This window comes from Dysidea avara, chromosome 10 (assembly GCF_963678975.1).
Source record: "Dysidea avara chromosome 10, odDysAvar1.4, whole genome shotgun sequence".
Lineage (NCBI taxonomy): Eukaryota > Metazoa > Porifera > Demospongiae > Dictyoceratida > Dysideidae > Dysidea > Dysidea avara.
The window spans coordinates 14,936,214-14,954,187 of record NC_089281.1 but is presented as its reverse complement, the minus strand read 5'-3'; the positions used below and the strand labels follow the sequence as shown (position 1 = coordinate 14,954,187).

Genomic DNA, 17,974 nt, shown 5'->3' with positions numbered 1-17,974 from the left:
TGGGGCGCATATTCCGTGGAAAAATTATACTCTGGTGCCATCCTTTCTTTTGATACAGTATGCGTAGGTTCACCAGTCATAATAATGTTGTTAAAAAAGAAAACAAGCAAACATAAAGAAAAATTCAAAATTTTAAGTTTGATCAGGGATCATCATACAGTACAATAGTACTGTATAGCAAGGACCACAAAGGTGTAGATGTGGCCCATGAAAAACATCACCCAAAAACCAGCCTCAATTTTCCCTGACAACGATGAGGCAGTACTGGTTAGGTAAAACTAACCCCAAACAAGCTTTCAATCGACCCGAAATGCTTTTCAACAAGTTGCTACAGAATTTCAAAAAAATTATTAATAGAATTTTCTACTGACTGACTGACTGACTGGCTGACTAACTGATGTCTTCAGACAAGTGTAACTCAATAACGGCTATGGGTACAGCCTTGATTTTATCACTGTTCGACATCACTTTAGCCTTGAGAGGTGCCGCCATACCACAGTACATACAGTGCATTTTCATGGACTTACCAGTGTCCTCCTTTGTGTCCCATTTATCTTGGCTGACAGCAAAAAGTGTTGATTTGGTGGTAACACGTGATGACTTCCCATTGTAACAGAAATCGTTCGTATTTTTCATAGTAGCTACTTTGATTGCAGAGGTAGTTCTTGATTCATACTGCTGTATAATGGATTTAACATAGCTGACAACCAAGCATAATGGATACGTCTCTTTTCAGATGATAATTGATATAACTAGCGCGCACGGCACCATTTCTCTCTTTTGATGTGGTATGTGTGGACTGCAGGGGTGCTTTTCAAACAGTTCTTGATTTGTAAGGAAGTGTAATGGGTTGAGCATAAATGACAACTAAGCATAATGGATACTTCACCTTTCAGACGATAATTGGTAGCTGAGGCATGCGGCACCATTTCTTTTTGATGTGGTATGCATGGGTTCACCAGTCATAATAATTTTATTTCACAAAAAAAGTTAACAAACAAGTACACAAAAATTTCAAATAGAGCAGGGACAATAGCACATCTATAAAAATTAAAAAGTACTGAAACAAGCTGGAGTAGTGCATGACATTAAATCATAGCAAAACAATAAGAAGTGTTATATCCCTACTGTGCTCAAGATACCATAATTAATTAATGGAAATGCACAGTAGGGATATGACACTTCTTATTGTTTTACTATGATTTAATATCGTGTACTACTCCAGCTTGTTTCAGTACTTTTTATTGATGTGCTATGGTCCTACTCTAGTCGAAAATTCCAATTTTTTTGTGTATTTTAGAAAAAACAACAAAAACAAGGGAGGTCACCTACACCTGGAGATATACTACTGGACTTTTAATCCTTAATTCAATCATGGGTATAGACTCTAACAGAACACACAGTTTAAACCACACAACTAGTTCACTATCAACTACTACATGTACTCTTTATAGACCATCACATGTAAACACTTACTAACAAAAGTTGAAGACTACTATATTTTACCAATTATAATAACAGGATAGGCAGCTGGTGATGTAGCTACATGTCAATGGTTGGACTACTGGTCCATTTGTTGTTGTGAGGTTATGGTTGTGAGGAAACACTATAATCATCACACAAGATATTACTACCACAAGTAATAAGGGAACTGTAAACTGAAACTAATTCATCAGTTATTTATAAATGTCTCAAATACTCAACAGGTAGGATAGTCAGGTAGCACTTCACTAAATACTCTGATGGCAAATTGGTAACTGACATGTAAAATATTCCAATTTACAAGTAATCTAATGCTTGAAATGAAAAATTACTACCACAGAAATTCTTACATGAATGACAAACATCAGAAGATTTCACAATTACATACAATAGTACCAGTATTGTAATACTGTATGTACAGTACTGCTCACGGGTAACGTCGCATGTACACGCATGACGTGCGCTCGAGTGACCTGTGTGGATGCAGCAAGGCTACGGTAATGCTCCACGATAGCTAACTTTACTCGAGAGCGTCACGCAAGACCAGATAACAGGTCTCACCTATGGTCTTGGGAGGCGGCACTGGCTCAGTTCCGCCAGCTGTGAAGTCTCCTATTGCAATGCCTGTGTTGTAGCTACCGAATACTTGGTAACTTAGCTACTGACTTGACCTCGACTCTGTCCCAGACTACAGTCAGTACTGTAGCTAGCAGTAGCTACCGTAAACCTAGATGGATTGGTCGCCAAGTAATGCCACAGAACCCCAGTTAGTGCATTTTTCTAATTTGTATTTTCTTTATCTAGATAGTTAAAGGAATGGTCAACCGAAGTTTCAACTCTAGAAGCCAAGAAGCTTCAAAGTTACAGCGCTACGAAGTGCTAACAACAAAAAATCGATTTGTACAGTGAGTACAGACGTTTAATAAAACGATCATAACATACGGATGCAGTCCTCTACCAAGATGAAAGTTGCACCATCGAATTCTCCATGAACAAGCAAATCGATTGCTGGGTAGGTTTTGTCTTTCAGGCCTTTCCTACGTCCACGGGGGACCGGCGAAGGTGAAAGAACGTGAGAAAAATCGATAGTGAACTGCTCGTCCAATGCAAGGCAGACAAATGCTGGTATCTTCTGTCTCCTTGAGAGCACTGACACGAAACAAAGATTTTGGAACTCCTCTTGTTTGGGATCACAATGCTACCAAGGTTTTTGGTGTTATCACTTTCCTTCATTGTGAAACAAGTGCTTTAAAATTTACAGATTTTTTTCGTTTTCGTAAATATTCCACCCAATGCATTCTGCAGGCCCAGCATGCGTTTATTGCATTCTACTGTATAATTAGCTAGCTAGGCTTGCACGAACATAATTATGGGACCGATCACAAATGTTTATGTGATTTAAGTGTTGTATGAAGTTACTAAGCTCAGTAGCAAGTGTTATCATGTGTGGCGAGTTTCTCGTGCGGCTAGTGCATATCCACGCGATATTCCACAGGTATTGTACAGTACATTGCAAAAGAATGATCCCGCGAGAAGATGCAAGCATTACTCACATGTGTATACTCGAGACGTTACCTGTGAGCTGTACTGTACATTTATTGTACTTCGGGTGAAAAGATCAAGTGAAAAGTGTACTTTTATTTCCATATTGTACACCTGGCTGCACACTTCAAAGCTGGCAGGGTGCTGTATTTGTTTCAACTGTGCTGTATTTTCCCTTTGATCCCAATACAGCACTGTTGAAACAGTAAACAAGTTGACCAAAGCATGACCAATGCCTGACACATTATCGCATTCCTTTCACCAAACCACTGCAATGTTATGAAGCCATTCAACAATTATGACGTATCATAAACACATAGAACAATGCCATGACCTAAGTACAAGTGGGCAAATTAACCTGAAAGTCATTCTTAGCGAATGCAGTTAGCGAAGGAGCAGCGTTATAGTCAACACTACAAAGTGACTCCTGTCCATGTTGTAAAGCCAGGTGGAACACGATAAGTTAATTCGTTTCCAATTGCCTTCGTGGTATTAGTCTCTAGCACCACCATGGCTTCTATAAATGCACTCTCACCTGCTAAACACGATATTAAGCCACTCTATAACATAGTCAAAGACTTACTCATGGGCATTAAGCCAGGCATCGACCGAGGAACAAGCAGTTGGCCATTTACTGTCGCTCTCGGCAGCTCTAATCAATTGAAGCTATGTATACGTAGCTAGCTTCATGCTGGTGCAGTATGAACGAGTATGAATAATGCCTCGAATAGCTAGTTAATCACTGCAATACACACAGTCTTGAACTTATGCGGATAGGCACTCACCTCCTGCTACTTGGCGTCGCTCCCACACTTCGCAGCCACCACTTTAGCACAGTAAGCCAGTTAAAGCACCACCATGCTCGTGCAATATGGAAAAAAATGGCACTTGGGCATGGTCTCGAACCTAATACAACGCTCGGCTTTGCCTCATGCTGTATTAGTCTATTGCCCACACCCTTGTGCTATTTTTTCCATATTGATGTTTTAATTAGTATTTGGTCCCACCCACCAAACATGATATGCATTATCCTCAGAATATAGTAAGCCATATACAATTTATCTACTACATCACATGATACATTAGCTCACATGATCCATAACATTGACATTAGCTCCTTTCTCAATTAGCAACTTCACAACATCCTCTCTACCCAACCTTGTAGCCCAGTGTAGAGGTGTTTTACCATCCTGTGGGAACATAACAGTTATATGACTTCACTATTCACTACATCACAACTACACTATTATTCAGGTTGTTAGTGAAAGTAACAAACTAAAATATGATCTGAAGTGTCCTATGGGTATTGTCTGTAGCTACATGTGTATGATGTAATCATTGTAATGTGACTTTGTGACATGTTTTGTGTTTAGGGAACATCACATGGTAAACACTTAAGGTAATTGTTTGTAACTGTGTGTGTAGTGTGTACAGGGCCACACTGACAGATAATATAATACACAGTCAGTAGTTAATGTGAAAATGTTATTTTATCACTTCGCATACATTAGGGCATCGTGGTCTTTAAAAATCCACCAAGAGACTTGCTACCAGGTCAAAATAAAGCGGCTAGAGACTTTACTGCATATATTAATAATTTGTAAAATGTATTGAAAACCTAGTCAACAAAGTCGGTGTACTGCAATCTGTCTTGAGTAAAAATGTTTAGAAATTGTATTTTTGTAACTGGATCTAGTAGTAGAGGTCTAAAATACAATCTAACTAAGGCATACTGATAATATAGTTATACTGTAATATCAAGTAACAATATCGTACCATCTATGAAATATCAAAACCACTCAGCACTATTATTAGTCTCTAATAAAACACTAAAATACTCTAATAGAACACACAGTATAAACCACACAACTAGTTCACTATTAACTACTACTCTTATAGACCATCACATGTAAACACTTAACACTTCCTAACAAAAGTTCAGGACTACTATATTTCACCAATTAGAATAACAGGCTAGACAGCTGGTGATTTAGCCACATACAGTGGAACCTCAGTTATCCGAACCCTTTGGGACCAGGGGTGGTCCATAAGTCTGAAAAGTCCATATCTCTGAAACTGTGTATAAATAACCTTAAAATCGCATACATAAAGAACATTTTTAAAAATTTTCGGAATTGTCAACTACCCCAATAGAACAGTCACTACTCTAATAGAGCAGTTATTTCCGTAGTTCAGTTAACTGAGAATCCGGATAAGTGGGGTCCAGATAACTGAGGTTCCACTGTACGTGGTTATATCACCAGCTGTCTTAGTTTCAGCATATGTTTACAGTTCCATGTGCCAATGGTTGGACAACTGGTCCATTTGTTGTTGTGAGGTTATGGTTGTGAGGAAACACTATAATCATCACACAAGAGATTACTACCACAAGTGTCACTGATTTAATTAGTGGTTGTATGGTTAGTGAGATTTGGGTTTTTACCTTCGTCAGCCATACCAGCACTTGACCAAGTTAGCTGTCAAACCAAACAAGCCAGTTGCTTGATGCATATTACACAACTAGCTAGCCATCAGTGAAACTATACAGCAAGCACATTTGCATTCATCTGCTTGTCAGCACTGTCGCCATTAGACCATCAACACACTTCAGCTGTGCTATTGCACCTGTTTGCAACTTTTTTTCACTTGGTAGCCAGTCGCAATAAAGCTTGTCACTTCGTGGCCAGTTGTTATAAAGCTTGTCACTTTGTGGCCAGTTGTAATAAAGCTTGTCGCTTCGTGACCAGTCGTAATAAAGCTTGTCACTTCGTGGCCAGTTGTTATAAAGCTTGTCGCTTCGTGGGCAGTTGTAATAAAGCTTGTCGCTTCATGGCCAGTTGTTATAAAGCTTCTCGCTTTGTGGCCAGCTTGTCGCTTCTTAGTATTAGCTAGTAAAAAAGCCTTGGAACTAAATAACAGATGCTAAAACAACACTAAACTGGTCACCGAGGGGTCGGTCACCTACCTTGAAATATCGTTGAAGCTTAATGTGAAATTTGAAATAATATTATATATAAAATATTTCAGGATAATTCCGTATATTTCTGAACACTTTAATTATTAAATGCGACGCGCGTGTATAATATTTGACAGAACCTTGGGCAGAACTAGGTGCTACAGGCCACCAACTAATTTTCTGCATTTTACAAAGTTAATTTTATCAACAAAATTGTGCGTGAGACCTTGTGTGAGATCCTCTCTGGAGTTGGATTCTGCAGTGGTGCAGCAATTTTTATAGCTACTGCGTTTTGTTGCCGGGACTTATCGTCGGAGTTTTGGAACGAGATCTGCTAGCTGAATCTTCTTATTAGTCGTCAAATTATCCAAGCATTCAGTGAGTTTATGTCAGCACTTAATTATATGCAGCTATATAATACATACAGGTAATAGAAGTAAACAGTCTGAATTTAGCTAGCTATATACCTGTACAGTCAGTAGCTGCCAGAAATACAAGCGTGCATGTAGCTATATGAACTATAGTCCTTGACAAGCAATTATTTTGTAAGCTTTCTGCTGTAGGGGAAGAATATTAATATTATTGCAATCAACTGTCACACAAGTTCAACACTATATACTGCTAGCACGTGCTAATGTAACCAGACATTCAATTACTTTTCTCTTCAAATACATTTGTTAGAGTACAGATATATCCTAGTAAGTGCTATGCTATTTGTGCCATGTGGAGCTCATGAAGTCCTGATTATACCAGGTAGTAATTAAAGCTGTTAGACCAGTTCATTTAATGTGAAAGTATTTTAATTGCTGTGGTATATGCTATTGCGCAATACTGGATGCTGTGGTTAGCTATGAAAATGTACAGAAACCATTGGGAAACGGAAAACCACGGGAACTAAATCCTTTGTTACAAAGAAAGTAAAGAAGATATCCGTGTTTTGAAGACAGCATGGAAAACTACATTAATTTCTACACCTGATGGTGGTTGTCTGCTGCTTCTAGGTGTAGCGATTGGCGAGTTATGAGCCGCTGTAGTTGAAAGTGCCTGGTGAAAAAGTTGTCTAGTGATGAAACATGCAAGCAGGTGCTTGTTTTTATGTTTATATGGAATAACAACACTAAAACAAGCGTTAGGATCACCTGGATAGTGTTTGCTGACTGCTAAATATGGTGTTTGCTTGTTAGCCCATTAAGTCAATAGTAGCCTTTATCTTTGACGTGAACCACTGAAAACTCTACTACAAAGCTTTGCCAATCGGTTCTGAATGGTTTTCAAGTACAAACTCACTATTACCAACCATGAAAAGCGTTGCTCAGCAAAATCTTAAACTTTGCGGCTCTATAACTTGCTCATCCGTTACCCTATTCACAGCAGACAACCACGAAGCGAAAGAGAAATTAATGTAGTTTCGATCTATGTACAGAGAAATGGAACCTACTGTATATTTTGTAAGTAACGGAGATTTAACCATCGATTATCATCGTTTTCCCAATGGCTTCAATATATTTTTATTGGCATCCACAGCATCCAGTTGTTACTGTTACATCATATGCAATTAACACTAATTACATTTTTAAGGTCTTTAAATGAACTGATCTAATACAATGTGACCAAAAATATTATTCATGCTTGACACCTGTTATTAGCAAGTGAATCCAAAGCCCACAAATCACTATAGAGACAGCTTGTCATAAACATGATTCTGTTCTATGGTCCAATTTGTTTTCAGTCTATATGCCTAACCATGATATGACTGGATGGATAGTCAACTTTTGGGCACACCAGAAAAACTCTTATTTCAGTAATTAAATTTTTTAGTAAATGTGACAACTATCAAGCTTCAAGTTAGCTAAAAGATATACAGACCATGTAGTAATTTTACAAGCGTGGGACACCAATTTACTTACAAATTTGGCGATTTGTTGAAGCAATAAAACTGAAACAAATTTTTTATTTAGGAATGGAATTATTTGTCAACAAAGTGATTTTGTCACAATTTGTCACACTTAATCATCACTCACAACACTCAATGCATTACAGACATAAAAAAAAGTTAATTTGAAATGCATTAGACATGTCATATCTCTGGAGTGTGTAAATTTTAACACAGCACAGTTGAAAACCTAGTGCCACCTTTCAGTGACTGGTATCCCCAAAATAGCTTTTTCGAAAATTAGGTCACATAGTGGCTATTTATATTATACTCTGACATCCAAAATCATAACATAATAGAGTTTCACTTCATGTTACTTCATGTTAAATAGGAGACAAGAAACTGTTATAGAAACATGTATTCCATGGCGTCTACATTATAGATACATCAATCACACTACATATCCAGGAATTGAAATGTATATGATGTAAACTGACATACTATGCTGTCCTGGAAATTATCCATGCATGTTTTATTATTTACAACAGCTGTTTGGTCTGCAAGCTCAAGGTACAGAGCCAAGATTTCATTCTTCCAGAACATTAATCACATCATACATTATTATCTACACTCTTACATTCCTACGACTGAGCACAAAACTAGTCCAGGTTGTGCAAGCCACAGTATATCCTCTACCATGGAGGACAGCGAGTTTTTAACATTAATGGAGCAATCCATTCCTGAATATGCTATGAATTGCTTTATTAATGCTGGCTATGACACGCCAAATGTTGTGGTACAAATGAAAACTGTTGGAAATTGAAATAGTTTGGATGAAATTGAGTCATTTATTTTTGATGATGATTCTTGCTTCCCACCTACTGTGCAAGCTAGGAGAGATACTTCTGCAACCACATCAATGCACAGGAAATTTGTATTTCCTCCGAGGCATAGAATCAGAATCACAGATTTCATTAATTCTGTAAAATCAAAGTTTGCTTTAGCTGGAAAGAAGCTGTCTTCTTCTAGCACATTTTCTGCAAAGAAACAAAAATTTCAAAAACAGATGAAACTAGTACAACAAAAGAGAGAGCCCACACTACATATGACCTGAAGGAAATAGCCGATGATGTCCGAAAAAGAATCGCTGATTGGCTACGAAAGCAAGCTGCAGCTGGTGAAAATTATCTATCAGAACTGAAGGAATTTAAAGATTACAGTAAAGTTAGACCACTCAGAACACCCTTGTGCATCTGTTTATTGTGAATTGTGTGACAAGTCATATAAATTGATGTCTAAAAAACCCAAACTTACAATGATGCTTTCAAATTGGACGAGCTATATAACAGCATGCATTGATAAGCATATGATTAAAGACGACAAGGGTGTTGGGGTACTGAAAACAAAGCCAAAGCAGCAGCAGCCTTTGTTTAAATATGTCAACAGATCAGCCAAAACACAAAAGAGTCAACCATCAATCAGTAGCCACAGTAAAGATGTATCTCCAAGTGAAGAAGGTAGCAGCGTTGTTGGGAGTGGTGATTCCTTCATTTCTAAAGACAAATCTCAAGTTGAACATGAGAAAGAAAGTTTGTTGCACACCAAACAATGACAGCAAATCCACAGCTGATAACAATGAAGTTGTAGGTGATAGTGCCAACATCAACTCTGAGCCTCAGGATTTTTGTAAGGCCACAAGCAAGAAGACATACTAAAATAGTGAAGAAATGTTCATTTTCAGTGCTACTACGGACAGGATCCTCTGGATATGAACTACTTCATAAAAACATGCCAGTGGCTCTTCCATCATTATCTACTGTCAAACGAGAGGCTGCAAAGTAGTAAACTCCATTGATTGAAGGCGAATTTTCTTTTCATTTGATCAGCTTGGTGCTCATTTAGAAGCATACAGTGCATCTAGAGTGGCGTCTATATCAGAGGATGCTACAAGAGTAATATCTAGAGAAGAGTGTGATCAAGCTAAGGATAAGTTAGTTAGCTTTGTCCTGTCACTCGACAAAGATTCGTTACTGTTGTCTGGGTCATTTCAGGCAAGCTCTTTAAGCACAAGAGAAGCAATGTTTGAAAATAATAAAAAAGTTTCCAGTGCTTATGTTTACATGGCACAAACACACCACCATTTTGTTTGTGCTTAATTGGTACTGATAACTGCTTTGATGCTAACATGGTGGCATTACGATGGATATATATTGTGAAGTGTGTGTGATGTCAAAGTTGTACAATTACACTTCAAAGAAATATGACTACGTTTCACTTGAAAGTGGTGAGTCATTGGTGGGCTCAGTGCCAAAAGCTTGGAAATCTTGGTTTTTCATCGAAGTTGAAGAGGCTGTGTGCTTTGTTCAAGATATAGTGCATTTGGGTGTGAAACTGAAAGCACGGTTACTTACTTTGTCACAAGTTTTACCAATGGGTAAATATTCAGCATTAGCCTCACACCTTCACTTGCTTCAAGCAACATATCACAAAGAACAGCATAATTTATGATTTAAAGATCTTGACCATCAAGACAGACAAAATTTTGAAGCTGTGAATCGATTAATCAGCACAAATGTGTTAGCTTTGTTAGATAGTTTTCCTGACTCAAAGGGTACAAGATGTTACGTACAGATGAAGAAAAGCATTATAAACAGCTACTTAGATAAACGGTTGAGTCCTTTACGTGGCATAGAAGAAGCCTGGTTTGCTCTGTTTTTTGCAAGATACTGGAGGCAGTGGATCATCTGCTGCAAGAAATATAGTCTGGAGACCAACTATATTTCGTTAAATAGTTACATTTGTATTGAGCTGAATGATCATGCACTAATCCTGCTTCTGATGCTATTAAGGGACAAAAGTAAATCAACTGGAGTTGATTATCTTTTTTGCCTGTGGCTGCTTGGCTCACAGCCATGTGAGAAAGGTTTCCATGCTGCTAGGAGCATGACTCCTACCTTTTCCACAATGGTGAATTTCAATATTCTTGGCTTGCTAAGGAGGATTCACAAATTGCAAATTCAAATTGAGATAAAGTCTCAAAGCAGTAGCACTGGTATCATTTTCCCAAACACCACTGCTAAGGGTAATGATAGAGAAAACCAACACTCTGTAAAGACCATTACAAATGCAAATATAGAAGAGGCAGTAAGATCAGCATTGCAAAAAGCCAAGAATTCCATTGAACATCTGGGTATGAAAGATTTACTAGTGCAAAGTGATAGCTGGGACAACGTGTCGTTTGGTGATGTAGAAGAAAATTACGGAGAAGATTTAGTAGAAGAAAATGATGACAATGTAAAAGATGATGGCAAAATTGAAGTGCAAGAAATGGACAGACAGAAAGAAATGGACATACCAACAGAGTAGTGCTGGGACGAATGTCAATTTTCTACATTCGAATATTCTATAAATAAAGTAAACGAATGTTCAAATTATTTGTTTCTTACATTTCATATAACAAAACACTTTTAAAACTGTTTCAAAGCTGTAAGTGAGTCAAGGGTACTATACAAAACTATACATAATAACAACTTAAGAACTTGAAGAATACAGCTAACTAATAAGTAACTATACTGCCTACTGGTTAAGAAACTTTGAGTTTTTGTTCAAGAAAACAATGGCTTCAACATTCTTGGCTTTTAAACAATTTCGGTGCTTAGCTGTTATGATTCCTGCTTTAGAAAACAATCTCTCCGAAGAGGCAGATGTAGCAGGTATGCCAAGGTAAACCTTAGCAAGTTTAGCTAGGTTTGGAAACCTGTGCTCGTTCATATTCCACCAAACCATTACATCAGAATTACGAGGTAGTGACTTCTCAAGCAAAAATTCTTCAAGTTCTGTATCATTTTCAGAGCCCTCTGAGTCATTGTCATCTCCTAACAATATATCCAATGCTGTTTTTTTCTTTTTTTGCAGGTGGAGTTTCAGATGGCGCCTTCTCTTTGACAGCAACACACTGAAAAGTGGGGTTTCCACAATCAGCATCCTTCCGTTGCAACAGCTCTTCTCTGACTGATTGTTTCAAGTCATCTGTAAGAAATTTCAAGCTCTTGAATCGAGGATCTAATGCAGCAGCTAACACAAGTGGTGAATCTGGTTCAATTCCATCCAAGCTCCACCTTCTCATGATGGATTCTCTAACAGCTGTTTTGAATGCAATGATACTTGCTGAATCACCTTCCTCACTGTCCATGCTAGTAAACACATTATGCATTATTGGCAAAACACAAGATATTGATACCTTTCTTTCTGTACAAAAGAAAACGGTTGCTACTTCCAATGGTTCAAGCAATTTAGCTAACTCTTCCAGTAAAACCCACTGATGAGCTGTGAGATCGAAGGTACGGTCTTGCCTTTTTGTAATGGTAGTATCTGAAAGTACAGCAGAGACTGGCCACCTGTTAGCTACTAAACGCTGAATCATATATAGAGTACTATTCCATCTCGTTGTACAATCTATTTTGAGTTTTTGTTGATTCATATTCATTTGAGACTGTTGCTTGTATAATTCAGCTGTTGCCAATGTGCTGTGATGGAAATGGCCTACTAATTTACGGGCAGCACCAAGAGCTCTATCAATAGATGTATTATTTTTAAATCCATCACTAATGCAAAGTTGCAGGATGTGAGCTGAACAATTCACTCCGGCCCATCCTTTTTCAATTCGCAACAGATCAGTGGCCCGTCTCATGTTTGATCCTTGATCACGTACAATACTACTGACTGTACGGTCAGCAATTTCATAAGATTCTAGCACCTCCTTTATAGTAGAAATGTTCTCTCCTGTGTGGTGGTCAGGAAATGATCTTGTAGCAAGTACACAATCAACGAATTCCCACTGTGAAGTAAGGAAATGACAAGTAAGTGAAATGTAAGCTTCTGTAGAACTGCTCGTCCATATATCGGTGGTGAGGGAGAGTGAGAATGCGTCTGATTGAAGTTTGTCAGTGAGTAATGCTTTTCCACTTGTGTATCGATCGAACATAAGCTTACTGATATGTTTCCGTGATGGTACAGTGTATCCAGGCTCACAGTACTCCATTAGCTCTTGAAATCCCCGTCCTTCAACCATTCTCGCTGGTCGTAAATCGTGAACGGTCAGTCCAACTATCAGGTTGTCTAGAATCTTCGCACGCGCTGGGCTACACTTTTGTACTTTCATTATTGAATCAATCTTGGGCTGTCCAGAATCACGAGCGTACACAGTGGAATGGCTTCTTTGCAGGTGGTCCCGTAAATTTGACGTGCCGCCATGGTAAGCAAACTTGCCCTTACAAAGAGTACAAATAACATTTCTGCTCCCGTCCTTCTTAAAGTACTGCCACACATCCGACCTATTACGCCGGGAAGAGTCACCTAAATCCAAGCCGGCGCCTGAACCAGATGCCATGGCGTTTTACTCGGTTGTAAACAATGCGCACGTGACTCATAATGGATTCGAATCACGTGTATCTCTATTCGAATTATGTAACATTCGGACGAAGCTTCGAATCTTTCACATTCGTCCCAGCACTACAACAGAGCCACAGCTAAGTGTACGAGAATGCAAAGATATAATGGAAGAATTAGAAGTAATGTATAGGCATGAAATAATTGATCAACCATTGAAGAAACACATTAATTTTGTATGTCGAAAGAAGATAAACAATGCAGATATCGATGGATCTGATGAAAGTACTATTCCGCTGTACAAGCCAGTTGAACAAACTACTACAAGCAATGACAAACCAACTAAAATGAGACTCGACCAAAGGTTCCTTGAAGTAATTCACAATGGTGAACCTCTATAAATCAGGAAATCTACTTTAGTTTGGCTTTTACAAGAAAGGGAACGAGTGTCAAGTGACCATCTGTTTAGGGTAAGAGCTAAGCAGCCCTATAATACTAGCACAAAATTGCTATTACCTTCTACAAATATCGATAGCTCTATCCCAATAGTAAACGATGATATCGAATTGGGAGAGCTCTGCGTTTTTTGGGATAAGTTGGTAAATGGTATCAGCATAGTTAGAGTAGATCAATTTGCCAAGTACAAAGAGAAGTTGAAGAGAGACAGACAGGTTAAAGAAAATAAAGTCTCTATCCACTCTAACATAAAGTTTTGGTCATATATAAAAATCTTAGTATTAAATCTTAAATCGTAATATTATACTTGTCACAATAACTATATTACTTAGGTAATGCGTTACATTTGTAGGTAAAGTAACTTGAGTTATATTACCTGTTTTTATAGTGTATTTCGTTATATTACTTAATTACCACAAAACTAATAATATTACATAACGCGTTACTTATGTAACGCGTTACTCTAGGGACCTCCTCTAGACTTTACTGCATACAGTACTAATTTGCAAAATGTATTGAAAACCTAGTCAATAAATAAAGTTAGTATACTGCAATTTGTCTTGAGTAAAAATGTTTAGAAATTATAATTTTGTAACTGAATCTAGGTCTAAAATACAATCTAACTAAGCCATACTGATAATATAGTTATACTGCAATATCAAGTAACAATATTGTACCATCTATGAAATATCAAAATCACTCAGCACTATTATTAGTCTCTAATAAAACACTAAAATACTCTAATAGAACACACAGTATAAACCACACAACTAGTTCACTATTAACTACTACTCTTATAGACCATCACATGTAAACACTTAACACTTCCTAACAAAAGTTCAGGACTACTATATTTCACAAACTAGAATAACAGGCTAGACAGCTGGTGATGTAGCCACATACAGTGGAACCTCAGTTATCCAAACCCCTTGGGACCAGGAGTGGTCCATAAGTCTGAAAAGTCTGTATCTCTGAAACTGTCTATAAGTAACCTTAAAATCGCATAAAGAACATTTTAAAAAAGGAAGTGGCTATATTTACAGGTCCGTAACGAAGGATATTTTTGCTATATTTACGGCATTCCTAAGTGCGCATGTGCAAGCATCTCATGACTTAGTTTGTTACTATTTAAAAAAAACTTAGATAAAATCGTGACACAAAAAGGTATAAGAAATGAAGAAAAACAGTGTGATGTTATCGAGGTTCGAACCCACACATCCAGGATTGGAGTACCCACACTCTACCACTGTACCACCGGTGCTTACTGGCTAATTCTCTTGTTTTTGTACTATTTAAATGTTACAAATCTATAGTCTAACCCATACCAGTGAAGAAGAAACCAAAGCTGAACCTGACTCTAACCCTAACGTTAACCTGACGTTTGCCTGTTAAACACAATGATGACTTTCACTGTCTGTATGAAGGTAAGTTTTTGGGTGAGTTCGAGGTGAGCTAGGGTTGGCCCGGCTTTGCCGGGACGCTCGCTTAGCTCGCCTCGAACTCACCCAAAAACTTACCTTCATACAACTAGTGTGTTTGATACTCGAGTTATATAACAAACGACCGGGTAAATAAATATTTGCACTGTGACCGACTAAGTCACGAGATGCTTGCACATGCACACTTAGGAATGCCGTAAATATAGCAAAAAAATCCTACGTTACGGGCCCGTAAATATAGCCACTTCGTTTAAAAAAATTTTCAGTATTATCAACTACCCTAATAGAAAAGTCACTACTCTAATAGAATAGTCATTTCTGTCGTTCGGTTATTACTGAGAATCCGGATAAGCAGGGTCCAGTTAACTGAGGTTCTACTGTCCGTGGTTACATCACCAGCTGTCTTAGTTTCAGCATGTTTACAGTTCCATGTGCCAATGGTTGGACGTCTGGTCCATTTGTTGTTGTGAGGTTATGGTTGTGAGGAAACACTATAATCATCACACAAGAGATTATTACCACAAGTAATAAGGGAACTGTAAACATGTGCTAAAACTACAACAAGTAAAATTCATCAGTTATTATGAATGTCTCAAAATACTCAACAGGTAGGATAGTCAGGTAGCACTTTCACTATAGATAGTCCCTAAATTGGTAACTGACATGTAAAATATTCCAATTTTTAAACAGTAAAATTGAAAAATATTACTGCAAAATATCTTACAAGAGGTCACTTGAATGACAAACATCATCACAGAAGATTTCACAATGACATATTAGGTGATACAATAGTCCAAAGGTTACCAGTGTCATTTTGGTAAGCCAGCCCCACCCACCAAACGTGATATGTAGCTACATGGAACTTGACATGTATTAGAAGATCTAAGAGACTTACTAGTAGGTCATAAATGGAGTTATGGGCCTCTTCTAGAGTTTACTACATATATTACTAATTTGCAAAATGTATTAAAAACCTAGACAAACATTTGGAGACCTAGTCAGCATTGGCTCAAACAAGGAGCCAACCTTCCCTTGACCACAAGAAATTGAAGTTGATGAGGATGATAGATTAGCAGATGCCACCCGTGGCAATGGAAATGAGCTATGCCCACTTTACTACAACAGGCAGAACCAAGGATAAGCATAAAGGCCCCTTGATACAAGATGGCTCATATAGGCAAGATGCTATATCCTATATATACACAGACTGACATGCTATGGCTATCCTTCTAAATATCCGGGGTTAGCGATCACGTACCATCATCACGGTCACCATGTGCCATGTGTGTGCCAAGTGGTTAAAACATACAGTACAAGTCAGACACAAACACTACATTTTAAGAATCCTAGGCAAAATTGAGAGTTTTTAACCCCCTGCATTCTACTGTATAATATCTGAGTGTAGGAATTAGCTATCATGGTTCCTTGCTAATATATACCTTTGGCAGACAATCAGGGATGCTGTGCATTGCCATGCAATCAACATAATAACTGCTGGCAGCTTGATAGACACTGATGTGCATGCATATGGCATACTTAGCCAGAGTTGGGGCAAAGGTCATGCACCTTATAACATGTAATTTTTATATTGACATGCTACTGTTGGTGGAACTCACCGGTACATGCATCATGTGATTGCTAACCCCGGATATTTAGAGGGATAGCCATAGCATGTCTGTACATATAGGGTATACCGACTTGCCTTTATGAGGCAACTTGCCAATATTACTATTCACAATCTAGACAGATCCTCAATAAGTGACACAAAAAGTCATAGCAACATTTAATATTGAAATGCAATGAACGTAACCATAAACATTACTAGTGCTATAAAAATTATTAATTTCAAACTGTAATAGGCAGTATGTGAAATAACTTTTCAGACATGTGCTGACTTACTGTAAGGCCATTGTGAAAGTTGAGTGGACATCAAGAGATTTGACTGGACTTTTTAACTTGGTTGTTTTCCTGAGTTTTTACCAACTTGAATGTTTGCTTCTGCAAACATTGGGGCCACCTATGCGCTGCAGACCTGATACTACTCAACCACTCACTGACACTACAGTATTTTAAAGGATAAGTATTGGTCATATAAAAGAGCTTCTATGGAATTGATTCTGGGTTTTGTAAGAAATGAGTCATAAAGACTTCTGTCAAGGCCTTATACTTGCTTTTATATTCAAAGTTTTCTTATGCTGCCATGGCTTAGAAAATATTGTAGGTCTATCCCTAATGCAGTGTATCAAATGGTACGGTCGTACCGTTTAAGTGGAAATCCAGGTGAAAATTTTGCACATTGCCCAAAATTTCGCCTTTAAAAATCATCCTAGAGATATCTTATGAGACTAAAATCACCTTTACGGAATAGTACTAGTCCATATAATACATAAAACAGCATTAAATACAACAAAACGTTTACAGGTGGCCGGATACAGAATTTTAAAAATCGCCAAAAACTTGAATTTTAGACTGACTGCCTGACTGACCACAGTCGCAAGTCTAGAGGCCAAACGAAGCAGTGCACGGCCACCATTTTACGCCACAATAACAAACTCACCAGTGGGATGTACCTTTTTGGGTTCTGACGAGTGTGTGCCCTCTGCGCCTTGTCTTTTCTTTTATCTTCAATCCGGCAGGCTGCTTGTCTTCTTCATCCAACGAAACCATATCGAGGCATTAATTTTCCATATCAACACTTTCTTGAAGCATCATAATAGACGCCACAAGATTATTTAAGGTGCTTAGACTACTGATATAATCTATGATGGAGGCTACTGTACAGAGGTACTGGTACTAGATAGCTTTCACGATAGGTCACAAGATCACGCCCATTCTTCA

At 38.0% G+C, this 17,974-nt stretch overlaps 2 protein-coding genes across 3 annotated transcripts in view; one reads left to right on the top strand and one right to left on the bottom strand.

The window, feature by feature from the left end:
• The window catches only part of LOC136268196 (CLIP-associating protein 2-like), a 161,743-nt gene that overhangs the window by 32,343 nt on the left and 111,426 nt on the right, over positions 1 to 17,974 (top strand). The gene's annotated exons all lie outside the window — the stretch shown is intronic.
• The window catches only part of LOC136268185 (uncharacterized), a gene marked incomplete in the record, with an annotated part of 163,046 nt that overhangs the window by 45,527 nt on the left and 99,545 nt on the right, over positions 1 to 17,974 (bottom strand). The window contains 1 exon segment of the mRNA XM_066063444.1: positions 4,116 to 4,214. Within this exon segment, the coding sequence (XP_065919516.1) occupies positions 4,116 to 4,214 (99 nt within the window).